We start from the raw sequence: 27,834 nt of genomic DNA, 5'->3' as shown, positions 1-27,834 counted from the left end.
GGTCATCGCTCCAGTCTAGTTTTTTATTTTTCTCGTTTGCATGATCATGTTTTTCTGACAAAAAAAAAAAAAGTTTTCTAAAACAACAACAACAACAACAACAATACACGTTATGAATCTTGACCGACGAGCTATTAGCGTGATAGATTGAAATTTAAATCGAATTAAGCTAAATAAATTCACACTGTTTAACATTTGTCTACACGGAAATAGTCTAATAGGCTATATAAATAAACGAAAAATACTTTTCTCTGTGCTTTTGAACCAGTCCAGCAATTGCTTTGTTATTTTAATTGGGTGCTTAAAGATCCCCAGGGATTGTTAGTTCGAGCAATTGACTGATCAACATCAAAACACTTGATGCGCGTTTCATGGTATGGATGCTCCCGCGTGACCTCGTTGTTAACACAAGAATTGGATGATGATGAACCTGCTCGCGCGCAGTGGAGACAAAGCTGCATTCATAACCAATTCCTGCCTCACTCTGAGCCTGAACAGTAACAAAGTGTTTGATGCCAATTCCGATTAAATAATGACAATAAGAAACTGATATACCCTTTCTTCACACTCTTGCTGAGTCCATTCACGTCTGCGTCTGAATTTATGACCTTCCGACAATGTCCCGGCTTCACGCATAGAGTCAAGAGGATGAACTGATCAGTGCAGAGCTATCAGATTCATTTATACACAGAAATCATTAAACAAAAAGGAGAAAATTTGTTCTTATAAAATATTTTATAAATTACATGACATTTACACACAGTTTATTGATATAAACTGCGTCAGGAACACAGTATCACACCTCATTTATTTTTGATTAGTAAATAAAAGTAAAAAGACTGACTGTAAAGTTTACACCAGCTTCCAAAAAAAGTAAATCACATAACATTAAGTACATGACCACAGACAAATAAATATAACACACAACAAAACCTTGAGAGGACTCATGGTAACCGATAAATAAAGCTGATGGATAATCAAACAATAAATAGGTAAATAGAATTACTAAACTACGATTGCCAATGCAAACATAAGAAATCACAGTTCATTCTCATACATACACAAAACATTGCATAAAGTTATTGACACCATCAAATCATATTGTGCAAAATTATGGCTGCCTCCAGTTTTCACAGTTCCAGAAAGATACTCATTGCGCTATTATTTCAAGTGTCTGCTGCCATGGGCTTATAGTTCTTCATTGACTCCATTCCATAGTGCATAATGTAGATCATAAAAATGTCCCAGTGTTTATTGGTATTTCTTCAGTCCTAATTCAGAGGAAGAAGGGAAATATATAAATGTGAGCCAATATTGTGAAAGTTTGGCTATAGGTGAAAATGACAGGTAATATTGGCTTTAACTGTGTGATTAAATCCTTGTGATGCAGAATTCTATTTATATCGCATTACCTCAAATCACAAACACAAACAGATACTAAATGGAAAGATACATCATTGTTTTTTAGTTGTGCAGTATAGCAGAAATAGCCAAAGCAATCCAATAATGTTCGTCAGTTAGCCAATGGCTACGCAGCACAAATGTTTACTGATATCAGAGATGCTTTACTAGTGAGTATGTGTAATGACATTACAGTCTGTGGCTGTGGGGTGACATATTATGTAATCCTAGATGATTGGATTTCTTTTTTATTTTTAGAACTGTTACCAAACAATAGTTTGCAGATAAGTTTATGCATGCAGTCAATGTGTTAACCAGTTTCGTTCCTGTCATTATGTGAGAAATATCAGTTATATAAAAACACCCGCATAATGGGTTCAAAAAAGTACATGTGTTAGTGTGTGTGCGTTTTCACTCACCTGCCTCACCTCTTCATCACAGGTCTGAATGCAGTGGCCTTAGTGTTCTGGATTGTTGGACACGTGTCATTGTGCTCACTGGATTCTATCTCTGTCTTTCCTGCACTGGGGAAACCTGTAGTAGACACACAAGATCACACCATGGCTAGCTGTTAATAAACAGACTTAACATGTACACAAATGTTTTATTTTGCATATCTATATGTAATTTAGTTAAAAAAAAGTATAAGGTATTTTAAATAGGTCAAATATGACACATTTAGAGTTACGAAGAGCTAATAACCTATTCAAACTGTGTGATTTGCTATTTAGTTCATTTTAATAGTTCTGTAGTAAACACAGAGAAGCTGTACCTTCCATTGAGGAGTACTGGCAGGATTCTGTCAGTCCAGGATAGGATGAAGAGTGAAGTTGAAGGGTCTTGTAGCTCCCGCTACTGTATGCCTTGTGTATCCCCTGCAGTCCTTCTTGGTAAAGGCTTTCAGTATTGCTGAGGTTTGTAGGGTCCTGAAGGCCCTTCAGCTCCCCACACTGCACCCCTTCGACTGTGGGCAGCCTGAGTCCCTGCATCTGACAGTCCACGGGCCCAGTCCGTACATCCCCACCGTTCTGCGTGCCTAACACAACCCCTGCGACGGCTGTACGTGCCAGCGACCAGATCCGAGGCTTTTCCGATGACTCAAAGTGAGAGAGTGTCACAGTGTTTATGGAGGTGGACTGAGGCGAGGGCTGTTGCTGCTGTTGTTTGGATCCCAAAGGATCCAGGTAATCGGGGTTCAGAGGCCCCAAACTCTTTAGACCACAGGGAAAAGATGGGAAGTTCGAGTGGAGAGGGAGGTCAGGGTTACGGTCTCTCTTTGGAGGGGAGGAAGTCGGGAGGTCATCCTGACCTGATTTCTCACAGTCACTGTCCAGCTTGTCACAGTCCTCGTCCTCTATGTCATCCAGGTCACTGAACTGCAGGTCCTGCTCATCCTTACTGTCTTTGGAATCTATGCAAGAGGATTTACATACAACAAACACAGTTTAATACTTTTTATTTACAGAATGTTTATTTAATTCGTTTTTTAACTGACGAGAGTTATGAGGTACCTTTGGTAATGTTGTCTGGGTCACTCTTATTAAGCTCTTCCTTCCTGTCATCACCTGCTTTGTTTTTAGGGGACCAGGTCATTTTGTTCTCTTTTTTTAGTCTTCTCCTAGCATTGGCAAACCAGGTAGACACTTGCGTGAGAGTCATTTTGGTGATAATGGCCAGCATGATCTTCTCACCCTTTGTAGGGTATGGGTTCCTCCGGTGTTCATAAAGCCATGTTTTAAGAGTGCTCGTTGTCTCACGCGTGGCATTCTTTCTCCGTGTTGACCCATTAAAATCAACTGTCCCATACCTGGATCAAGTTCAAAAGCAGCATCTTTAGAATTTTTTACTTGTATTTTCAGCATGTTTAAATATATCATATTAGAGGTGAGACAGACATAAATCGCACCTGTCGTACTGGTATTGGCCAAGTGAGTGGTCATATGGATAGTAGGCGGCAGGTTGGGTTATAGTGCCATGAAGACTGCCTGACCCCTCTTTGATTTCATATTGTGGGTTCTAGAGACAAAAACAAACAAACAAACAAAAAAAACTTTAATATGTGATATAGCTTTCATGTATTGCTGGTACTGTACTTGGTGAAAGACATTTATTATTTAGAATGGAAGCAGCAATTTTATCTTCTTATCATCCCTAAAATATAACTTGCATGATAATACACACTTTTCTGTTATTTATTTATTTATTTATTATTATTTATAAACCAAGTAGGCCGTATTACATCAAGCAGACGACATGCTGTGTCGCTTAATTCATCCGTTTATTTCTTATGATTATTCAGAGTTATTTCACCAGACAGCTAGACAAGCCAAAATAATCAATAACAAGCCGTGACTTGAATGAGTCAATCGATTGAACGGAGGACGCTCGCTAGATCTGATGAGATGATGCTACACGTACCAGGCTGGAGTAGATGGCAGAGGGGTCGGCGCTGTACGGAAAGTAGTTGGCGTAGTTCTGCCCGGCTGCCGCCGCTGCTGCTGCGTAAGGAGAGCCGTACATCCCGAGCGCGGCGTTGAGCTCTGTCCGCGTGCTCGCCAGCAGCCGGTTCTCATAGGAGGGACAGCAGAAGGAGGCTGCGGTCTGAGACGCGCTCGATCCTTCTGTCACCGATCTGGAAATCGAATCGCAGCAAGTCGTACTGGGGTTTGCCGACACGAAGAACTGCATGAAGAAAATTGTGGATACACATGTCATTTTCTATTTGCGTCACAAAACATGCGCTCAGTTTCCTTAGTTAAACAAAAGTAAGGTAAGATTACGCGAAGAAGCTTTGTGTAGAACTGAACTCTTCCTTTTTAAACTGGTTTTAAATTGATTCTCCTATGCGTTTTATTTATAAAGATAAGAAGTGCACTTTCATTTGAGAAAGACTTAAGACTTTATTGTGATTTTTTGTTAAAATATCAATAAACATAGATACTTTAAAAAAAGCGAACCTTATTTTTTGTGAGCTGATTTACTTGTTTAGTGTAAAAACAACAACAACAACAACAGTGTTTTGTCAAAGCTGAAAGTAAAACTTTCTAAGGTGTGCGTCAGGGGAAGAAAGTTAACCACCAGCAAGCGCGGATTCTTTTCACAATATAGGCGTATTTTTACACTAAAATAAAACTATAAGTGGTTGTAAGTCATGATGTCGAAATTATCTATCCGTTATCTGTAAATGTAGGCTATAATTAGTTTAGTCACACAGACTGTAAAGGCTACCGGCAAAGGGAGGAGTCTCGCTTTCACTCCGAACAATTACACCGTAAAGGTAATTTACACGTTTACAACAACACGTGAGGTCATTTATAATTCAAATAACCCATTACTATAAATATTGACAAACCCCACGATATCGGCTAACTTTAGTTTAGGACTTACTTAGTGACAGAACAATCTGCCGGTGCCTAATGTCAGTTACCGAGGACAGAGATCATGACAGAATGTGGAAAAAACACCCAATGCATGCGCGCTCATTAAGAACCATCATAAGAAAAATATCTAATTGTCATGCTTACCTGAGAAGTTGCATTGTAAGGATATCCAAACTGAGAGAAAGACATAGCTGCTTCTTTTGTTACCATAAGCAATATTCTTCTCCTGCTGATCGATTGAAACCAAATCTACTTCAAATCCACCGTCTTACACACATTTCCACACTCGGCCTTTCGCTCAATAATAGATGACTGCACTTAACTGGGAAGCTCTGAGGATGTTTACGCCAGCCCTAGTTTTATATGTATAAGATAATCCCTTAAGGAAATGAAAAATTAGAGTTAAGCTTCATCAAGTACAAAAATATTGTTGTTAAACAGCTGTAGAAAGCTTAAAGGATAACGTAAGACTTGCAAGATATGAACTTGTGGTTGTGCTATTATTTGTGCCTCTATAGTTCTTTAGAATTCATCCATGCACGGGTATCAGTGTGACGTCATTCTAATCCCGGGACGGCGAGGATAGAATGATGTCTTTGCCAATCACGTCATGCTTCGCGCTTTTCTTGAGGTGTGTTTTGCACACCCCTGTCCCCTCTGTCCCCCCCCCCCCCTTTTCTTTTTAAACAGTAGTGTATTTTAAGACTTAGAGCGCAAAAAGTATCACTGGGCTTGCTGAAAGCAATAGAATAAATGAATTGGCTAAATATATAGGCCTAAACATTTTTTTTTTTTTTTTTGTTGTTGTTGTTGATAATGCTAATATATTTTTTGTAAATAAATTGTAACACTCAATCAACTTCAAGATTATTTTGGATATAGCTATTTATATGGAAATTATGTTGTAATGCCAAATAACTCTTTATTACCTGTTAGATATCCGTGCTCTCTTTAATTCCGTCCATGTCAATATTTTAGTTATGCAAAACATTTTCAGGTTTATAAAGATTATATATCACAATATATCATATTTAATAACTATAATTTATTTTTATCTATATAAAAGATCTAATAATATATTTATCCTTTATCCATCTTATCTATACAATTATTCTCCCGATTAGGCTACTCTCTTATTATTATTATATTTCAGACACTACCCTGATGATGAGCAAATGAACTGAAGAGCGATCCTTGCTCGCATCTGTCTGACCGATCAGAGGTCCGACCTGATGTTAATTGCGATGATGTTTCCATCTCTCTCTATTAGAGAGAGGGCCAGTCCCGGCAGACGTGAAGAGAACCTCTGGCAGGTCAACAGAAAACTGATTGATGCGTATCTCGGGACCTACGCGACCATTACGAGAAATGCGTAATTGCATCAATTAACAAATGGATATGGCCTTGTTTAACCAGCGAGTTACACCGTGAAAATATGCCTTTGAGGTGAAATTAGACGATCAGAATGGAACCGAGAGAGAGAGAGAGAGAGAGAGAGAGAGAGAGAGAGAGAGAGAGAGAGAGAGAAATTAGCTGAATCTCTCAAGTCTAATTATACGGCAGTAGTGGGAGGCGACGGGAACAGCATTCTAATTGAAGGATGCTTACTTGAAAGGTATGGTAGAAATAACGCTCCCTCACGCAGAATAAGTCTGGATAAAGCTTAATACATGCCGTTTTATTAAATGTTTTAGACAATATAATTAGAAGACCCCTCCCCCCTCACACACACACACAGGCACGTTAGTTTTTCATGGTGGGAACACGATTTAGGCCTAGGTTGTTTTTATTCTGATATTGTTTTTTTTTTTTGCCTTTTAAATTACCATTAAAATATTATTTAGCCTTTTTATGAACCAGTTTTACTGGTGAAGAAATGTTGATTTCATCGCTGTGGTTATAGGCTACATGTGAAGTGTAGTAAAGCCAAAACACCCCCGTCCTTATCCTACGACTTAAATTAGCCAATATCATCACCCTGTGAAATATTCATTTAATTTACTCTGGGATATCTGAAATAAAGGAACTGAGTAGGCCTATTGTTATTGTAGGCTACATCGCCATTCCTCACGCGCATGCAGCAGGCTACAGCGGTCACTTCCGAGCTCGTGACAATCAGAAACAATCTCCTCTTCTCTCATTTTTTAAAATAATTTTCAGGATAATATGAGATGAATAGTTCAATGACCCTGCTTAAAAATGACTAGGACCGTGTCCTCGGTGATCTTTTTGCGATTACAAGCTCAATCTTCGAGAGGCGCCAGAGAGCTGCGAGTAAGTGAACGGCCGTGATGGAGCTGGTAGGCTGTAACGACGGGAGCCTACAGGCCCATCAACTGCCACGTTCAGTTCAACTCACCGCAGTCTCAACATATTCTGAGTCGAGCATTTGGTAAACAGAGAAGTATAAAAAAATAAACAATTTAGCAGATATGATTTATTCTCATGAAGAAGATGAACTGTCAATTAAACGGACTGTTTAAAAATAAAACTTCTGTCATCATCTATTCTCTCTGTATGTCATTTCCAGACCGACTTTCTTTCTTCTGCGGAACACAAAAGAAGATATTTTGAAGAATGTTACTATAGCCAAACAGTTTTGTTGACCATTGACTGCCATTGTATGGACAAAACATTTCTCAAAATATATGTTTTTATGTTCCACAGAAGGCTATATCAATAGGCTATAAAATCATTCAAATATAATGGACTTTTGACTTGAAACCCTAGCCCCGTTGCTAACTAGCCAGGGTCTCTCAAATACAAGGTTTTACATTACCTTGCAAGTAATCAAATAGGAAAATAAATAAGTCTGATTATTGAGGATTTTCAAAAAGCAGTAGTCACACTCTAATTTAAATGCATTATCCCCACGTATCCCCATGTGTTATAGATCAGAGATTCTCTCCTGTTACGAGCACAATAAGAGGAAGAGGAAGGTCAGAATACCCTATGTAATAGTTTACTGTAGTTTCTCTAAAGCCTTTTGCAAGGGCATGCATGATAGCCCAAGTGCATATTGGCAGCCTCATCCATAATGCATGTGGAGCAGCGCCTGATGATCAGTACTGGGGGTGGAGGGGGGTTGTAAGTTAAATCAACCTTAATTGAAGAGGTAGAGCGCACTGACCAGTCCTACACACCTATCACTTTTCATCCCTATTGGTCTCACTGCTTTCAGGATCTTATAAGCTCGTTTCTGAGATGAAACCATCACATCCATTCCTTAAAACATTCTTTCAAAGGGTATAGATGTATGGAAATAAGGATAGTTTTTACGTTTCCCAAACTTTTAATTATAGCATTTTCTGTGACAAGGGAATTTATGTGAATTGTGAAATGTGAATGGTCTCTTCGTTTAGCTGTGTGTGTGTGTGTGTGTGTGTGTGTGTGTGTGTGTGTGTGTGTGTGTGTGTGTGTGTGTGTGTGTGTGTCTGGGCCTCTGTTAGCCTTGCATAGGGATTATGGAGGCGCAAAGCCTCACAGCAGAAAGGTTAAACCAACAGCCAGCTTCACCTTCTCATTTAATACATTTTTCAGGCTGCTTTAATGAATTTCACAAAGCTTTTCTGCTTTTTCATAAGGCAGATCAGAGCTTTTTTATGAAATAATAATAAGGTACTGCTCAGAGAGGGGCAGAGTGAAGGGGAGGGGACACTAAGGATCGAAGCAGAGTGATATCTCATTAAACAAGTCTGATATTCCTGATATATTCAGATGAATCCCAGACATACAAGATCCTGAATTATTGCTCACTGTCTCTGCTTGCTTCATTGCTGGCCAGGTATTAACACTGCTAAATTATCCAAAAATTGAAAAGAAAGTAATAAATATTCTAATGAGAAGCCCTCAAATTATAATGGATGTGGCCATAACAGTGCCCAGCAAAATCCTAAACAAACTTTATCTAAGCAGATGGATAAATTGACCAGAGTAAGGGAGACTTTATTCTTCAATTATCTTCATGAGGTAATAAAGTTATCAATCCAGCTATGTTAATAAAAGCTTTGCATTTCATGCAATAAAGTTGGAATTGCATCGACGTCTGTTCCCCAATGTCAAGCTTGAAATCATATAATTGCTCCATTTTCTGTAAATGGTCGATTACTCATTCTATTATTGCAATAATTATTGTTTTAAAACTTGGTACATATGCCTAAACCAGTTATTATTATGGAGTAGATTACATTATTATTGTTATTTAGGAATTTAGAACTTGTGGTGGCAAACAAAAGACACTACACACTACTTTTGGAGATTTGTGTCCCTGGATGAATGTATGGGTGCATTATAGTTTATAATGTACATTTAAGTTTGTTCTTTACCGTTGTCTTGAGTTTGTGTGAACAGGGCTGGTAGCACCTCTGATTGCCCCAGTGTAATTGTATCAGTGTTTCTGTGCTGTCAGGGATTTGTAACTTGTTACACAGAGATTTAACTGGCAGATGACTCATTCAGTGTCTCTGTGTATTTCTAAAAATGCTCTCTAGTGAGTTTGTTGAATCTTTTGCATGTATGTGCACATGTATGCATGTTGTCTTCATATTATATATGCTATAGTTTAAATATATGTTGTGTAAGGCACCACTGTGTAAAGCAAAACACAGAAAAGGTATTGAAGAATATGCTAATTTGGTGCTCAAGAAACATTTCTTATTAACCATGTTGAAAACAGTTGTGCTGCTAATTTTCTTTTTTGTAGAAACTGTCATGCATTTATTTGAAATATAAATATTTTCTAACACTGTAATTGTCTTCACTGCCAGTAAAGTCTTTACTGACTTTTGATTCATTTACTGCATCCTTGCTGAATAAAATTATTAATTTGTACAACTTCAAACTGGAATGACATGACGGTGTATAAATGATGACATTATTTATTTATTTATTTATTTTAATAGGATGTAAATGCACACGTAATGCTCAGAGTATGGCAACTTGTGAAATATGTTCAAAGCACTGATCTGTTCATCTTGCCAGTAAACTGTGGGGACAAATAAGTCCAGTATTACATTAGTGTCTCAGTAATTATAACCATTGTAGACGACAACATCTGCAACATCTTGTGTGGTTCTAAAACTTCTGTAACTCTAGTCATCTTCTCCTCTGTGACCCCTTTCTCTTCCTCTCCTTCTCTCTCTTCTCAATGCGCTTGTGGCCCCCTTGAAAAGGTCCCATCTGCAAATGCTTGTGGGTGGTTAACCAAATGCTGGTGCCAAGTCATACAAATAGCCATGCTTGGTGTTTGTTTGCATAAACACTTCTGAGAGGTTGCACTGTTTTGTAGCCGTTTCTTACAGTTGGTTGGAGGTTGAAGGGCTGCGACAGAAACACGGGGGATACGGTTCATTGCAAGGTCCCAATCTCCATTACTTGGGTCTGGATTCTGAAGACTGTAGTGCTTTTGGTGTGCAGGGCAGGATAGTATGGTTAAGTCAAATGTTTTTTCAAACATTAAAGTAATCCAGGATGTTGTGATGTCAAATTTATTTTTCACTTGCTCTTACTTCAAAGCCTCGTCTTGGGTACCATGCAGTATTAGTCAGGAGAAGTCCAACTAATTGAGAAGTTTTCTTTCACTTTTGATTTTACTCCTCAATTGAAAGAAAGCCAGAAGGGGGAAAATGTTGAGCCGTGTAGGACGGGGGAATTAAAGATTAAGTTACATGTACAGGCAGAAAAGAACATTCGTTTATCCCGTATTATGACCGCACATTTAGTTTCAGGTTTTCATCCCTGGGATTTAGGAGCAACTGAAAATGACCAATTGGTAGTCATCATCACGTAACTGTTGTTATTCTGTAGGTTTAAGAAAATTGACCTGACTGCTTTTATCTTCAGGTGAGAGTGTGCCACACCAGAGGTAAGTGGGAACAGACAGGCACTGTTGAAGCCCACTTACATGCCCGCAGACAAAAGTGCCTCTCCTGCAATGACAGTTCAATTGCTGAGGCCTCTGGTCTTCATTTGCAGGCCAGGCACTGGAGAGGTTTTACTTCTCCACGCTTGCTCTCAAACGCAAGCCAGATGGCTCTAAAAATATTTCCTCTACACGTTTTATTTTCATCTTTCCAGTCAAAGCCTTGTCGTGTCAGTATTTAATGGTGCATTATTTCTGATGTGAAACCAATGTTCTCAACCTAGAAGAAAAAACAAATCATTGTCCTTAACTAGCATTTCTTGTAATTTCTCTCTCTTTTCCATGGCCAAACATTGCTGTTCATGAAGCTAAAAATGATTTGTGATTGGCAAGACTAGATAAATAAATAAAGAAGTGCTAGATTTATGTGTCTTTCATACTTTCTCTATTTCCTCTTCGATATGAACTTTAGCCTTTGGCAAAAAAAAAAAAAAAAAGACTGTGTTGTTTTATCCCAGACAGCTTGGATTCACTTCACTCTCATGTAACACCCCAGGAATGTCAACCCGTACTCATTTTACTGTGTTGTGGATTTTCATTTCCAGGACACAATGCTGTTACCGTGGAGTGCCATTCAGACATGGCTATTTCATTTCATTTTTTCATTCAAATCACGTGCATTATGTACCTCCAGAACTGACTGAGGTAATTTTCCCCAAACTGGAATCTGGTTTTCACTATAGCAGGCCTATTGGGAAAAAAATCCCTTTGCAGAACTTAAAAGCAGATGTTACATAGCTGCCAACATCAAACACTCTTGTTAACTGTACAGAAAGTGAAATTAAATACCTTTGATTGCAGAAGTAGCTGGTTATTGTAAACTAGTTCTCAACATGGTTCTTACATAGCCCTTGACCTTGGCTTGGCCGCACATGCCTCATCAAATTTCAAAACCAACTGCAGCTTTTCATTTTTACTGCTAATTCCTGATTAGCAGATTGCCAAGCTTACTTTGGGGACTGAGGAACTTGTATCAACCCGTATAGGTGTTTCCTTTATTGTTTTAGAGTCAGCTTCTCTAAATAAACACAGATTAAAGCAGTGTTTTGGTGCTTGAAATGCAATATAGTGCCATTAAGATTTTTGCCAGCCCAGCAATTTTCTCTGACATGGATATCAGGTTCAGTTATTCTAGTCAACCATATTATCTTAAGAAATTAGTGCAGAACCGTTGGTAGTTACAATATTTATTTATGTATTGTATTCATTATTATTCTTTTCACTAAACTCTTGTTTAATCAGCAGAATTCTGAATTTAAGAATTGCCTTTAAGTTAATTCATGGGTGTGAATTTTAATTAAATTTGCTCCACAACACCAGGGTGTTGAATTGGAATGACATGAAGTGAAACTTGCTTTCAGATAATTTCAACATATAGTGGCATTCTGGAAAATTAAGTGTTTTCCCACCCTTCCGTAAATCTGTCTATAAGGCCTATATACAACTTTCAAACTTTTTTTTTTAATCTTTCAAACAAGGCTGTCAAGCCAAAGTTAAAGGGATATTCCCCCAAAACTGAAACTCCTGTCATTATTTACTCACCCTCCTGTTGTTCCAAACCCGTGAGACTTTGGTTAAACTTCAAAACACTTATAAATTAAAACTACAATATGTAAGATTTTTGTAATAAAATATCCAAAAACCACTTGCACAGTCTGATATATGTCCTGCAGTTGTGTAGCCTACTTCCAATATCCCAAAAGTTTCCAAAGATTTTTGATTTCAGAGAAATTCCCATTTTAAATAATGGCTCGTCCCTGTCCCACTTGTCGCCTGTCAATGAAGTAATATCCGCGTTATCCCTGGCTTGCTCTTACTGCCATAGTAACCATGGCGACAGACGTGGACAACTGCGTTAGCCTACATCTTGTGGCACGCTCACGCTGTTGTTTTTTCGTTCAAACATCATGGACCATGGCAAGCAGACTTTGGGACAAAAGGAGAACTAAAACGAGGATCAATATCAGCTTGGCGTTTTCGAGATGCCAAGAGCTCCACGTCCGTGACAAACTTCGACTTGACAGAGACACCTCTCTTGCATGTACTTTATTAGACAGGTGAGCAAATGTACATACAACTAATCAATGTTATATAGCTCAACATGATGAAATGTTAGAATATGATCAGTATGTTATTCTAATGTTGATCTAGCTTACTGCTAGTCTCATAGAGACAAACTAACACATAGAATAACATTATAACTTTCAACACACTCAAATGCAGTTTAGTGTGATAGTGTGTAGACCCAAGTGAAACAGCGCTGCGTTACCTCACAAGTTTCATTTGTCTAATAAACTGACCAGTGTGAGTATTAATTCAGCGCTTGCGGGTAGTTCGGTTGAATGAAATGTCCTTATTCCTTTATATCTGCGGGACTCGCGTGTGGCGCGCTGATATCTGTCTCTCATTAGCAATCGCGACCTGCTTCATACCACAGTCATGTTTAAAACACCAATGTATTCACTCATTCATAAACATTATTAGATCCTTCGGCATTACGACAAGTTCCATAATTCCGCTTATGTGTCATCAACCGACACCTTTGTTATTGTAAGAGGTTAGTGTCCCCTAGCGGCGAAAAAAAAACATATTATTTCTTTAAAGTCCAACTGAAATCAAAATTGACCCTATTTACTTTGTTAGCGCATATTACTAGTCTTGTGGTGAAATATTAATCCGTGCAAGGTAATACACAGAAAAAAATTGTTTGCCGTCGTAATCTTTAAAGGGTAACTAAACCCCTGGTCAGAGCCTGACTCCACCCAATGGCAATATTTGAAAAATGCTAGAAAAGTGGGCTGACCCCAGCGGAGATAGAGGGGACGAACCGTGAGCGGGGGGGGGGATGGGGGGGGTGCACCTGAGACCCGCTGTCAGACTCTCTAAATAGAGAGTGACTCACAGGGTCGCAAGACGACGTAAAGTACATGCATCTGATGAGTTTTAGCGAGTTGATGTCAATAGCGCGCGCTCTCTCAATTTTGCCGCTATGTGAAAAAATCCAGCAAAATGCGCTGCCGCTTTTCTCGACCCCAGAGGATTAACTTTAGCCTAACCATAAATTGTGATTAAAATATATATGATCACTCACATCAAGACGCCGCTGCGGTGGTGGAGTCCATGCAGGAGTAACTTAGCAGCGTTTGGCACTGCGGCGCTTTTCAGCGTGAGCTGTGTGGAGAAGCCCATTTCCACCTCTATTGCGTTGGAAAAGCAATTCCGCGTAAAATGCAGGTTTCACACTCATGGTCTTCCAGGCCGAGTGCATGCAAACACTGGCGGATAATTTCCAAGTCTGCTGAAAAGCTATGCAGTCCAGCAGTGCTGTTGCAACCAGCAACACTACACCTACCACTGTACTAAATACAGATAAATCTACGCTAGCTCATCCAAGGGCGTGGTGAGCTCGTACCAAGGGAGGGCGTGGTGAGCTGGAACCTGCTTACGTCACGCAGTACCGCTTACGTCACGCAGTACCGCAACATCCAATAGGAAAATTCAACTGCAGTAGCCACCGTTCAACCTGAAGAGGGCAGCACTCAGACGTTTTTACACCATATATTGTAGAATTAAAACACTTAATACCCAAATGTCAAAAAAGTTACTCGAATCAATGAACAGCACTAATAAAGCCCCATTCTTACAGATCATTAACTAAAAAAAGTTGGTTTAGGGTTTAGTTACCCTTTAATCAAAGTCTGAAAAGTTACTTCCGGTCTGGAATGGCGTTCCTTCTCTGATGATGTAGGTTTGACGGCTTGGGTTTGGGAAATGCTTAACCACTCCCCTCAAACCGTTAGCCTGCTATGAGCAGAGATGGAGAGGTGGAGTGCTAGAGGAAAACCCTGCCCTCTGTTCAATATTCCGTTTCACTGGGAAATACTTCACAACACTGGAGAAAAGTCGTTTGCAACTTCCGGTTCACGCAGACTTTAAGATATTTTTAATGAAACCTGAGAGGTTTCTATTCCTCCATTAAAAGTCCAGGTAACCAAAACTTAAAAGTTTTTAAAGCCTACTCATTAAGAGAATAGGGACAACACTTTTAGACCATGCACCAGGTGCTCTGACCATTTTTGCTGTCATTAAACTAGCAAAAGTGGATTCAGACATGCCCTAAGTGCACTTGCACCGTGCGCTTTAGACCATGCGCTTTGATCGTTAAAATAGGGCTCTTAATGTAGGTATTTATATTTAAATCATGGTCTGTCTGAATACTCTATTCTGATTGGCTAGAAGGTGTACAATAAAACCATTTAAAGCACAGGCGGTTCCAAGTTCCTATTTTCATTGAAGTGCATACACATGTCACTCGCACACACGGAAATCGCACTGCGCACACTAAGTATCTGTGAAACATTTTGCAAAAGAAAACCTCAAAAAGGTTAATTATAGATAAAGTAAGACAGAAACACACCCGTTCACCGGTCATTTTCCTCAGCTGTAGGCAAAGGCAAGTTTCAAATCAGTGTTTCTCCTGGGAGACTAGCGCTAAATTAATCCCCTAATTTAGCACCATCTACTGTTTTAGAAGAGGAAGTTGCTCAACTGCATTTGTGAGAAAATCTGCCTGGACACATTTGTGAGAAAATCGAGCCGAGAGATCTCATAAAAAGCCAAGTGTCACACAATCATAACAGACAGATATGCATTTGTATGCACTAGATTTGGTATTTGTTCAAAGGTTACATGCAATTTGTAGGATGGTTTGTATTTATTTGTGAAGTATTATCTTGGCTCATTTATTTATATTTGTAAAACACAATACATATTTGTTACTCCACTGCATTTTCACTCAAACTGACCTTTGTACTTGCACATTGCTTTCTGTTTGTTTGCGAGTCGAGTTTTCCTTTGCAAAGCAGATCGAGTTTGTTTGCGAGTCGAGTTTTCCTTTGCGAAGTAGATCGAGTTTGTTTGCAAAATGCTGGATTTGTTTGTTTAATTATGGCACATAATTCGCTCCATATATGTGCCCTATTGCAAGCGCAGCAGTCATTTACATCACTCACCGATCAAATAAGGCTTTGATGAGACAAAAAATTCGCTTTGGCAGCCACCAAAAAGATTTCAATGCAGGAAAAACCCTGACCAAATAGGCCACGCTTCCAGGGATGATCTCGTTTTCATGGAGACAGACGCACGCGTGTGCACAGATGACAGGGGCTGTGCGTGGGAGAGACAGAGGGAGAGCAGGGAAAGGAAATGCAGCTGAAAGAATACGCTGCGTAAATGGCGTAAAAACAATTTAGAATGATTCTGTGGCGCACCGCCACAAATTAGTCTATGTGTGGGAAACACTGGAGTTATATTAAAAAATGTCCTGGCTCTTCCAAGCTTGATAATGGGAGTGAATGGCTGTCTGTCTTTGGAAGTCCATCAAAGCGCATCTATTCATGATTAAAGTGCTCCACGGCTCTGCGGGGGTTAATTGAGGCCTTCTGAAGTGAAGCGATGCGTTTGTGTAAGAAAAATATCCATATTTAAAACTTAATCGACTAAAATAACTAGCTTCCGGCAGACGGTGTTGTTATATTGTATATTTCTCTTATTTGCCATTGTTCGTTTTGTGTAATAATGTTTTGACAAAATTAGTGACCACTATGCTGCAGTGCATGTGAGACTTGATGAATAAGATTAGAATGAACCTTTATTTATTTGTATTAAATATTTTAATTGCATTAATTACATTTTTCATTGACAATTGACAATAATTCCAACATATGCCAGAATTCTTTATATTCATATATAGGCTAAGTAGTCGCACTGTCATGCGTTACTGTTTAAGATTAATTAAATGTTTAATATGGTTAAATTTCAGTTACCGCTCATTCATTTGACTATTTTAAACACTGGTTATAAGAGCTCAAACGCAAGCAATACTGATCTTTTGATAATTAACCATAATTTTACTACAAATAAAACCCCAAAAACATGGTTATTGTAGTTAAACCGTGGTTAGCACAAATTAACCATGATTTTGCAATACACTAACTATAGTTCAGCCATGCTATTTGTAGTAAATCTGGGGTGATACAAATTGTAGGCCTAATCAATCCGCGAAAGAAACGTGATTACTAAACTTTTACTATACTAATGTATTTTGCAGTATAATATGAACTCAATAAGTATATTTTACTTATTTTTTATGTAAGTACATCGTGAAGGACACATTATATAAAGTGTGATCCAAATCTCATATGGTAACACTAGAACAAATCTCATTGGTTTTCGTGCAGCAGGCCGAATGAAACGACGTGAGGGTGAGCAAATGATGACAGAATTCCCTTTAGGTGAAGATTTTAAAATACATTTAATGGGGCTACATGATTTTATTCAATTCATTTGAATTCTTCTTCCATTAGTTACCTCAATTTAAATTCAGAAATTGAATTGAAATTTAAAATGCATTTTCATTTCAAAAACCTGAGTATTACACCCCAGTGTCTCTGTTTATTTGATTCTGGTATTCTTGCCACTACTGATCACAGGGTTTCATCTTGTGATTGCAGTGAGAAGAGATTCAATTTGAAATCCTATTATGTCTACAGTATCTGGTGTGCAGTGTGTATTGTGTGTGGTTCTCTGTCTGGTTGGGGAGTAAGATTTTGGGCCCACAGAGTACAGGCAGAGGATGAATAAGTGAAGAGTGGAGCTATTGCAGAGATGTAAAGATTTTCTTAGAGGACCGCGTTTCAAATCTCAGATTATTGAGCAGCTCTTTGTTTGGCGGACTGACACCCCAAATGAATGCTCTCAGTCCCATACAGTGAATATTTTACACCTTGGTGGATAGCATAAAACTCATCCAGCCTCTGAAAAAAGAGAGAAAGAGCATAAACTCTCAATCCTTTTTAATTCATCAAAGCACCTTCTAAATGAGGGGCTCAGTTAAACTTTCATACCACACGAACAAGGCAAACAGCAGAGACAAGTTTGGGGGATTTTTTTTTCGATCTTTGGTATGCCCGTCTGAGATTCATTAGGTTTTGAAGGCATGGGCTGAAATGGGTGATAGGTAAAAAAAATAATAATAAAAAAAATAAAAAAATAGAGAGAACAGAAGAGGGAGAAATAAAGAATGATGACCGTTGCATCTTTTGACAGATGGTAAGGCAACACCATCATTTCCTAAGGTTCTTGTCATTCACTGTATGATTGGTAACTTTTGTGAGCTCTCACTTTCTGCATGGTTGTTTTTTAAATACTTTGCTGACAGACTCTCCTCCAAGGCCTGTCAGATCCACCTCCAGCAGACAGTCTGTTTATTTCCTTTCTACAAACATGTTTTTATACTGATTGTATAATTACATCAATCCATTGCTCAATGTGACATTTGCATTACTGTGTTTAGGAAGTCTTGGAACATCCATCGGACAATCCAGACAGGTATTTTTACCCAAAAGAAAATTTTTAAAGGCAGTCATATATGGAATGCTGTTTCCACCTAAGAGTAAAAATAAAAAGTATGTTTGTGAGCTTATTTTAAAATAAGAAATACAATCATATTGCGAGATGATAATAGAAAAAGCACGCTCAAACAGAAGAGCATGGGACTAGCAATGCTGAGATCATGGTTTGAATCTCAGAGAATGCATGCCATGAACTGATCAAATGTACATTATACCTTGACTGCAGTGTAAGTTGCGAGGATAAAAGCATCGGCCAAATGTGTAAATGTACAGTTGTGTAATATGCAAATTTAGCAGTGAATGTCTGAAAAATAAAGTCACATTGTGGGGTATAAAATTGAGGTATTAAGTCAAGCTGCAATTGTGAGGTATTAATTTACAAGAGGAAAAAAGTTACAGCTGTGAGATAAGAAGTCACATTTAAGAAAAATAGCATTGCAATATGAGAATTTAAAGACACATTCTCTCAGTTTCACAAACAAGGCTTAAACTAGTCCCAGACTAAACTGTATGTTTGAGCTGGCTTAATTGAAAGCAACTTTGCTCTGACATATCTTAAAATATGTCAGTGCCATTGTTTGTCTCAAGATGCACACCAGTACTGTTTTATTCAAAGGCATTTTTACTTAAATGTCCTAATTGAACTAAGGGCTAATCCTGGCTTAATCTAAGCCCCCCTTGTAAAAAAAAAAAAAAAAAAAAGGCTAAATATACAGCCAGACTAATTATCAGTATACTTCAAGTGTGGGAATGATTAGTTATCTTGAAGTGTGCTATTTTGAAACAACTAATTTTGTACCAAGTATATTTTAGTTGTAATTAAATTGTAGTAAAGCATAACTTTAAGTGTGCTTTTGTTGTACCCTTAAAAAGGGAAAAAGTAACGGGAGAAGGTTTAAGAAACACACATGACGCAGCTCTCGCCTTCACTCGTCTGTATTGAATGAGCTTTTGAACAATGTATACAAGAAAACATACATTTCAACATTTCAACATTCTAACCCCGCCCACTTTCTAACGCAGCCAAGTCACTCAGCTCGCTCTGCTACTCCGGTTATCTCTGTGTATATTTTAGGCAACGAAATATGTTATAAAACACCATACTAACTCTTTTCGTTTTCATTTAAAGAAATCTTAAACATTATAGCCACACAAATGTGTGGGGAAGGGGGAAAATCCAGTCACAAAACTGCACATAACGTTTGCCTATTAATGAAAAAACAAAATATAAAACACAAACCTGCCTCTTTTCATTTTAAATATAATATAAAAATATTAAACATTTTATGGTCCAGGCAATATGTACATTTGTACTAAACAACATATTTTGCAGTAAACAACATTACAGATCATCTTCGTTGTATTAAAATGACAAAACTCAACCCTCTCTTTTTGTTAAATTTCAGTTTTATCAATATTAGCCATTATAAAAGTATAAGTAAAAGGTATAAGAAGCTATACAAATAAAGCAAACAATTCAGTCAAACATACAAAGTCAGCGCTCTAGTCTAACCATACATCGGTAAAGTTAAATAGCTTATAAAGTTATGAAACTTCGCCTCAGCCAAAACGATTGCCCAGGGAAACAATTATAGATTCACGAGACCAAAAATTGCCCATTAGATATACACAAGACGAATTATATCTCACGTTTAACCACTACAGAGACGCCAGAGTCCGCGGCATTGGCGGCAAACCTCAGAACGACTAGCCGAGGAAAGGCTGCTCCAGGCGGGGTACATGAACGTCGAGCGCCCGGTCATCGCTGGATCAACTGGATAAAATTTTCATAAATCTTTAAATAAACCACAGATTTGAGCTTTAAACAACTACATTCTCGCCTGAAAAACTCTTAAAACTACATTTCATGATACAGAAACAGTAGTATTATATGTCAACTGTATTAAAAAATGGCGCTTCTTATGTTGTCATTCTCTGTGGCGCTGCCTTGTCAGCTGTCAATCAAGCTGTCAATCAAAGTTAACCACGCCCTTATTGTCATACATTTTATATATAAATATGATCTAAACTAATGAGTTAGAAAAAAATTCACCCCCCTCACAGTTGTCAGGCACTCGGAAGCTATCAAAAAATACAATAAAAGTCCATGGGACCAACCTGTAAAAACACAAATTTATATTGTGAAAACGGACATTTTAACATGGGGGCTATGGACATTTGCTCCCTTTTGGGACCTCCCTCTAGCGGATTTTCAATGTATTGCAGTTTTTTGCACTTCCGGGTAGTGCTTCATTTTTCAGATCAGAATGTTGCCGCTTGGTCGAGACTCGGTCACGACGGAGCCACAAGGTCTCCAGCTGCTAGCGTAAAGTTACACATCTTCGCAGTTAGCACGAAACTCTTTAAACTATGCAAAAACGTCTATTTTACTCATATAAAACCATAATACCATAACGAAATGTATTATAAACATGTGTTAATATCTACATTGCTTTGTGAGTGATAACTACCTTAAAAAGGGAAAAAGTAACGGGAGAAGGTTTAATGGCGTGTTCACACCAAACCGGGCGGCGCGAATGACGCGAATTGGGCGACGCGTTTGCCGCGAAAGAGTGGTAACTACCTTAAAAAGGGAAAAAGTAACGGGAGAAGGTTTAAGAAACACACATGACGCAGCTCTCGCCTTCACTCGTCTGTATTGAATGAGGAAGAGAAGCGCGCGCATGCGATCCCCCTACAGAAGCCCCGAGGCATTACCAACACATCGACGAATAATCAACCCATAGAAGGATCAGCATTATCTGCATTCCACTTCTCAATATTACTCGTCTAGTTTTTAACAGTGACAACCTTAATACAGTTTTTTTATCAGTGACAACCTTAAAACGTATTCTAATATAACCATTAATATAACAGACTATAGTAAACCTATTGTAAATTAAATGAGTTAGGAACACTTGTCACATACTCCCCCTCAGAATAGATGTTGTCCCCAACATCCAAATGTAACCTTTGACCTTTAGTGCAAATAAAGGGGTTAAACCATACTCTATTAATCAACACACAATGCACGGTTATTTCAGATCAACACTTCTGCTACATCGTATCTTATATAGTGCAATATTACAGACTGGAACTCTTTTCATAAATTCCCTCAAGCACAGGTAAGTACCCAATATCCTTTAATGTCTTTGTTCCCTCTTTTGGTCTTTGTTTTGTGTCCACTTAGACACATGACTGCCTTGTTAACAGTTCTGTTTGTGCAACATGTTCAAGTCAATTACACTCCCCTTTAACAAAGGTCCATGAGTGTGGTGTGATTCATTGCAACAGTGTCATGTGAATGTGAGTGTAGAGTGTAACCACAGTCCATCTTATGTTGAACAGTCCATTCGAATGTTCATTCTGTGCTGAACAGTCCATTTTGAGTGTAATGTGTATGCATTTACTCAGTTCAGTTTCTATCTTTCATGCGCTTAGTGCCGGAAGTATTGGGAGTGATGTGGCTGTGCAATGTATGTCCACGGAACCATCCAATTTTGTTGTTGTAATGTCCTAATATTTTGGCAAGTTGGTGATCCAAGACTATCATATGTGAAAACCCTCGGCCGTCTGTGCTGTCGTCTGGGCCGCTGAAGTGCCTCACCACTTGAAACAAGCAAGGGGACAGCTTCCTCCAAAGACATACCCTCGACAAAACTGTCCTCTCTCTCCAGTGAGGTTTGCATTTGGTTTGTCGTTCCTTGTTCTCTATCTGGCTCAGGTGGCATGTTTTCCTCAGCCTGTGTGCATTCGAGCTCCGGAGGTGTACTACACACAGGGTCTCCATCGTCCTCTTCGTCCAACTGCTCTGCTTCCTCTATTTGCTCCACATTCCTTTTCCTTGCTTGTGGCTGCACTGTCGTTTCAAGTGGCAGGTGGTCACATGGGAGGAGAAGATTATGATGTAAAATCCTTGATCTCCCTTTTCCTTTCTCAGGTCTGAGTTCATAAACAGGAATATCTGGACTCACTTGGCGCACAACTGTGTGGATAGTATCCTCCCAATGGTTCCTCAGTTTTCCTGGACCCCCACGAGGTGTCATGTTCCTGATTAACCCTCTGGGGTCTGAGCTGTTTTCTGGGCCCTGGAGGTGTTCTGACATGCTCTGACATTTGTGCTTATTTCTGTTACTTGTGACATTTTCATGGCTAAAGTCTAATTACACTGTATTCAGCACAAACTCTGAATGTTGAAGTCAGCAGGAGTGGCATCTGGGCCCTGAAAGAAAAAAAAAAAGTGAACATACTGATATCAAGAGAAGCTATAGGCCTGCACGATTTTGGGAATAAATTTTAGATTTTTCTGGTTAAAATTGCTTTTTAAAATTCACAGAATACACACACACACACACACACACACACACACACACACACACACACACACACACACACACACACACACACACACACACACACACACACACATAAATGTTTCCAACAATATATAATATAATGAACACCAGGTTTGTTGTGCCTTGTAGGCATAGGCTATGCGCAGTGCTGCATAAAATAATAATAACAATAACCATAGCAGCCTATAAATCTTCCAAAATATTTCAGTAACAACTAAGCTAGAGAAAAATATATTGATTATCATGTTACTTCAAATGTTTCCATTCGTTATGATGATATGAAATGAGATAATAGTAAAAACATGAAGCTGTTTGGTGCTTTTCAAACGCGATCGCGATCCAAAATATGATACATTCAAACGCGATCGCGCTCAAATATAAAACATTATGGTTACCATATACATATCTACATTTGAGCAGATATCCACAAACACAGTAACATTAAACACGGGTCTAAATATTATAATATTCACCATATATCTAGCAACAGTTCAACTGCAGTGTGAAATTTATGCAACAATAACAAACTAATATGTAAGAATTTCTTACCTTACATCTTTCTTGTCTTCAAATCGCATTCTTCTTCTGAGGTAATTCCAATGTAAGCTCACGGCGCGTCTTTCAAACTCGACGAAAAGCAGAGACTTTTGAAGTGTTTTGGTGTTTTGTTTTTGAGGTAACGAGTGCGTTCGCGTTCCATGTGGATATTTGCATGTGAATATCTTTTGCGCGAGTGTGCGTGTTCAAATTAAAAATAATTTGGAAGCGTTTGAGAAGCTGGACATCTTGTTGGTTTTATACAAATTACTTAAACAGAGAATATTTGTTTTCAGTTTGAATCCGATCATTTAAAAGTACACACTTAAATGTTTATAAAAGTATATGGCTCATAAATGTGTGACAAGTATTCGCTGAGTTTTGTTTCAGTTTATAGACGTGCTCAAGAAAAAAAGTTCACCGCGACGGAGAGGCAGAACGCACACCGTTTATTTTCTTTATTTTACAAAAGCACAATGTTTTGATTTGATTGTAAGTGGACACATACAAAAGTAAAAATATCACAGATTCTTTTTTTATATATTTTTTTTCTGTATGACCATAAATGACAGAGTAATTTAAGTTTATAGTGCTACAATGTGAAGAAAATCCGGCAAAACGCGCCGGCGCGTTTGCCGACCTCAGAGGGTTAAAACACGATCTCCAGGCTGTAACACTGAGCTTTTAGCTTTACTGTCATAATGTCTCTTACTTCTAATCGTAGCTTTGTGAGCATTCTCTCTTGTGATCTCATAGGCTTCTTCCATGCCCTCCTTCCACTTTTCCATGTAGTGATGGTGATTACAGTTTCCTTGTTCTGAGGTCAAGCTGAATAACATGTCAACTGGCAACCGTGGGGAGCGTCCGTACAGTAAGTAGAAGGGGGAAAATCCAGTCACTTCACTGCGAGTACAATTGTATGCATAGGTCAGTTTGTTTAGTGAGTCTTTCCAGTTACTTTTTTGTCTCTCTGTGAGGGTCTTTAACATCTGAAGTAGTGTTCGGTTAAACCGCTCTACCTGTCCGTTCCCTTGGCGGTGGTAGGGAGTAGTTCTTGACCCAGCAACTCCACAGTACTTTTTCAGTTGTGTGAACAGTTGGTTTTCAAATTCACCACCTTGATCGTGGTGTATTCTTGTGGGGAAGCCAAATCTCAGTGTATAGTCATTAAATATTTTGTCTGCTGCTGTTTTTCCTGATTTTGAAGTTGTGGCGTATGCCTGGGCAAAACGTGTAAAGTGGTCAATGATTACCAGAATATATTCGTAGCCACCTGTACATTTGTCAAGATGCAAAAAATCCACTGAGACAAGTTCGAACGGTTGAGTGGTGACAATGCTCGTCATCGGGGCTCTGGTCTCACGGCTTGGCTTCTTGTGTTTGAGACATGCACACTTCCTTGTGACATAGTCTTCTATCTCTCGTTGCATATAAGGCCAGTAAAACCGGTCTCGGATCAGTTACCAGGGCGGTATTTTATTGTGAAATGGAAATCGGCCAGCTCTGCTACCCAGCGGCAACCTGTTGCATTCAATCTAGCAGTGGACAGCACATAGGTGAGTGGATTATTGTCATTGTAGACGGTGAAGAATGGTGCATAGTATAAGTAGTCACGAAATTTCTCTGTGATCGCCCACTTTAGGGCTAGAAACTCTAACTTGCCTGAGTGCAAATGATAATTCTTCTCTGCTGCAGTCAAAGTACGGGAGCCATAAGCAATCACACGTAGCTTTCCATTCTGTCTTTGATATAATACCGCCCCTAGCCCCTGATTGGAAGCGTCAGTATGGAGGGTGAATGGCTAGGAAAATTCTGGGAAACCTAGAACAGGAGGCTGAATGACACAGTATATCAACCGTTCCAATATGGTCTGATGCACATCAGCCCACTCAATTGCTGTGTTGGATGGAACTCCTCTACTGTTTCGTTTTGTTTGCCACTTTCTCTTTTTATTTTTCAGGGTCTCAGTCTCGACAGGTGCTTCGAGCAGGTCATACAAGGGGCTGGCAATACGTGAAAAATCCTTAATATACTGCCGGTAATAACTCAACAGTCCTAAAATTGCTCTCAACTCGCCAACAGTACCTGATTGCTTATCTTTTAGGGCTCTTACCGCAGCAGTATCAGCAGGGTCCATTCTGTTTCCCTCAGCAGACACAATTCTCCCAAGGTACCGCACTTCTGTCTTAAACAGGTCACATTTTCTGGGTTTCAGTTTTATCCCATGCTCCCTCAGCCGTTGCAGCACCTTTCTGACGTCACTGACATGATCCTCAAACGTTCTGCTAAACCCAAGAACATCATCGAGATATGGCACACATATTTCGTCCCTTAAGCCTTCTAAGAACTGTTCCATGCAACTTTGGAATGCTGCAGGTGCATTCATGAGTCCAAACAGGATCCGAACCCACTCATATAGGCCCCATGGGGTAACAAAAGCTGTCAAATGTCTACTTCCCTTTGCCATGAATCCCTGGTGGTACGCCTTACCCTGATCCAGCAGTGAAAATAGGGTGTTTCCTCCCAGAGTGTCCATAATGTCCTGCACTCTGGGGATGGGGTGGCGATCTGGATGGGTTTTCTTGTTGAGCTCCCTGTAGACAATGCATAAGCGCATAGTACCGTCTTTTTTTCTGACACAAACAACTGGAGAGGAGTAGGAAGAGGTCGACTTTTCAACCCACCCTTGTGCTATCAAGTCCTGTAAATAGTCTTTCATCTCTCTATATAAAGGTTTTGGAACAGAGAGGTACGTTCTTGACACTGGCTCACCGTCTTTTAGTGAAATGTACATTTGCAGATTCTCTGCACAGCCTATGTCATGATCAGACCTGGAGAATGAATCTGACTCTTCTCTTAACATCCGACTGACTGTCTGCCTCTGGTGTTCATTAAGGTGAGTCAAATCAACAGGAGGTTCCCATTGTTCTTGGGTAGGGGTGCTTCCACTAGAATTCTGAGCCTGGACATGGTGAATGGGTGCATGTCATGACTTGTAGGGTTTTGCACAGTGACAATAATTTTTGGGGTCATCCCTGCCTTCACTGACACAAGAGTGTCACAAAACTCTAGTCCTTCAGGCCAACATGGGTTATCATCAGGTTCAAATATAAGAGTCTTATCCTCTCTGAAAGGTGGGGCCTGTACCCGACACTCGATTTGGATGGAGGTACGTTTAGGCACACTGACTCTCTCATTGGCTGTCTTCACATTATAGTCGCATGTCTGTCCTACACTCACTGCATTAATAAAGGTTTTTGCTTTGTTTTTCCTGAGATGAGGAAAAGCCATTCTTACTGCCTTCACAAGGTTGTCTTTATCCACATGCTTTGTTTGACCTCGCAGGCTATCTAGGACAAGACGCTTGATGACATTGAAGCCAATAATAGGACATTGTTGTTGTTTGCCTTTTAACACTAGCATGGGTATTATCAGCTCATCATCACCAGCAGTAAGTTTAAAGGACACTTCGAGCCACCCGACGTACAGCATTTCTGTTCCATTGGCTGCTTCGATTTGCAAAGAGTCAAGAGGGTCAACTAGTTCTGATACGTCTCTGAGAGGAACATCAGGTAAATGGCTTTTTTTTCCCTACCTCATCTATAGCACAAACTTGTGAACCTGTATCCCAAAGTGCCTGGGTTTTCTGTTTGTGCAGGAAACACCAGATGACACACTTCTTTCCCACTAACTCACTTACAGTAGGTGTTTTCTCTGGAGCCCCCTTTTCCTTGCACTTGACTTTATCTTGTGACTGAGTTGCCTGCTTCTTGATACCTGAACATGCATATGGCTTACAAAGTCTTTTGTGTGTGGACCAATGGTTTCCCTGACACTCTTTTGAGCAGTATAGAGTGATATTACAAACTGAACAACATTTTAGTTCCCCACTTCCTTTCTCTTCTTTACAGCCTGCACAAAACTGGGACTTATCGATATCACTGGTTGCTCCATGTCCCATGGGGGCAACCCCTCTTAGTTTAAAGGGATTCTTCGAGCGGGCTCTACTGGTCTCTGTGCTTTACAACCTGCTCTGAAGTGTTCACTGCTTCCACACCTAAAGCAATGCTGACAGTACTCCTCACCTGCTTGAATACATGAGAGACACCTTGGCTGGGGGCGTCGTGCTGGGTAAAACCTCTGCGGTGCAAACCTCTGCTGGAACTGGGCTGTCTCTCTCATCGATATGGTGGTCGATATTCCTGCACTGCTGTTGGTGACTGCTGGTGGTAAAATGGCATGTCATTTGAATCAGTCTTATAAGGTGAGGATTGTGAGGGTGAAAACACTGGGTAAGGGGAGGGCACAATTGCTGGTTCTCTGCTTGGTGAGAGGCACTGTGGCGGTGCAGTGGTGGGTCTTTGGATGGTTTCCCTGATTTGACAGATCTCAGCTTTCAAGTCTTTCAATAGCACCATGTCAGAGCGCATTTCTTTGATTTCAGCAAGCAGATCGGGGGGGGAGTATAACTGAACTTTGTGAGGTGGTGTTTTTCTTTTCCACCGGAACTTCACTTGACTGGACAGTATTCACATCAGTTACACGTGATGGGGCAGCATGTTTCTTTTTGTCCTGCCTCTCTTTTTCATTGGCACATGAAATGTTCAATTTTTCCAACAGCAGCTCATCCAAGGTATCTGTCTGGAGGATGTAGGGCTGTAGGTCACCTTTGATATTGTCACTCTGGAGGCCAGTTAGGACTGTATGCATAAACAGACTCTGGACTAGTACTGGGTCATATTTTAGACTTGAATCAGCTTCCTGAGAAGCAAACAGTATATTGAATATTTCATATTCACTTACGTCTGTTGCCGTATTGATTTTGTCTA

The 27,834-nt window shown here is 39.5% G+C and overlaps 2 protein-coding genes across 11 annotated transcripts in view; one reads left to right on the top strand and one right to left on the bottom strand.

The window, feature by feature from the left end:
- LOC308707169 (uncharacterized protein) overlaps positions 1-27,834 on the top strand; it is a 166,765-nt gene that overhangs the window by 31,679 nt on the left and 107,252 nt on the right. The window lies entirely within an intron of this gene.
- On the bottom strand, positions 720-5,322 carry irx6a (iroquois homeobox 6a). 2 transcript variants are annotated; one of them, XM_081393484.1, is made up of 7 exons: positions 4,926-5,318; positions 3,820-4,083; positions 3,308-3,417; positions 2,913-3,208; positions 2,174-2,812; positions 1,821-1,935; positions 720-1,271 (listed from the first exon to the last, which is right to left on the bottom strand). In XM_081393484.1, exons 1-6 carry the CDS (start codon positions 4,989-4,991, stop codon positions 1,826-1,828), a joined length of 1,485 nt encoding a protein of 494 aa, XP_081249610.1. In that variant the 5' UTR covers positions 4,992-5,318; the 3' UTR covers positions 720-1,271; positions 1,821-1,825. The 2 variants fall into 2 exon arrangements, with proteins under 2 accessions (XP_081249610.1, XP_081249611.1); XM_081393485.1 differs by having other exon boundaries at positions 726-1,271; positions 3,820-4,033; positions 4,926-5,322.

Source organism: Scardinius erythrophthalmus, assembly GCF_964197995.2.
Source record: "Scardinius erythrophthalmus genome assembly, chromosome: 2".
NCBI classification, from domain to species: Eukaryota; Metazoa; Chordata; class Actinopteri; order Cypriniformes; family Leuciscidae; genus Scardinius; species Scardinius erythrophthalmus.
The sequence above is the reverse complement of the archived record's forward strand: the minus strand, read 5'-3'. Positions and strand labels throughout refer to the sequence as shown.

What these genes read in the sequence shown, in the direction of transcription:
- irx6a (XM_081393484.1), bottom strand. Translation starts at nt 4,991, where the DNA reads ATGGTAACAAAAGAAGCAGCTATGTCTTTCTCTCAGTTTGGATATCCT. An exon ending in CTGCCATCTACTCCAGCCTG is followed by an intron (nt 3,418 to 3,819) that starts GTACGTGTAGCA and finishes TTTTGTCTCTAG; the next exon opens with AACCCACAATATGAAATCAA. An exon ending in CCAGTACTCCTCAATGGAAG is followed by an intron (nt 1,936 to 2,173) that starts GTACAGCTTCTC and finishes TGTCTACTACAG; the next exon opens with GTTTCCCCAGTGCAGGAAAG.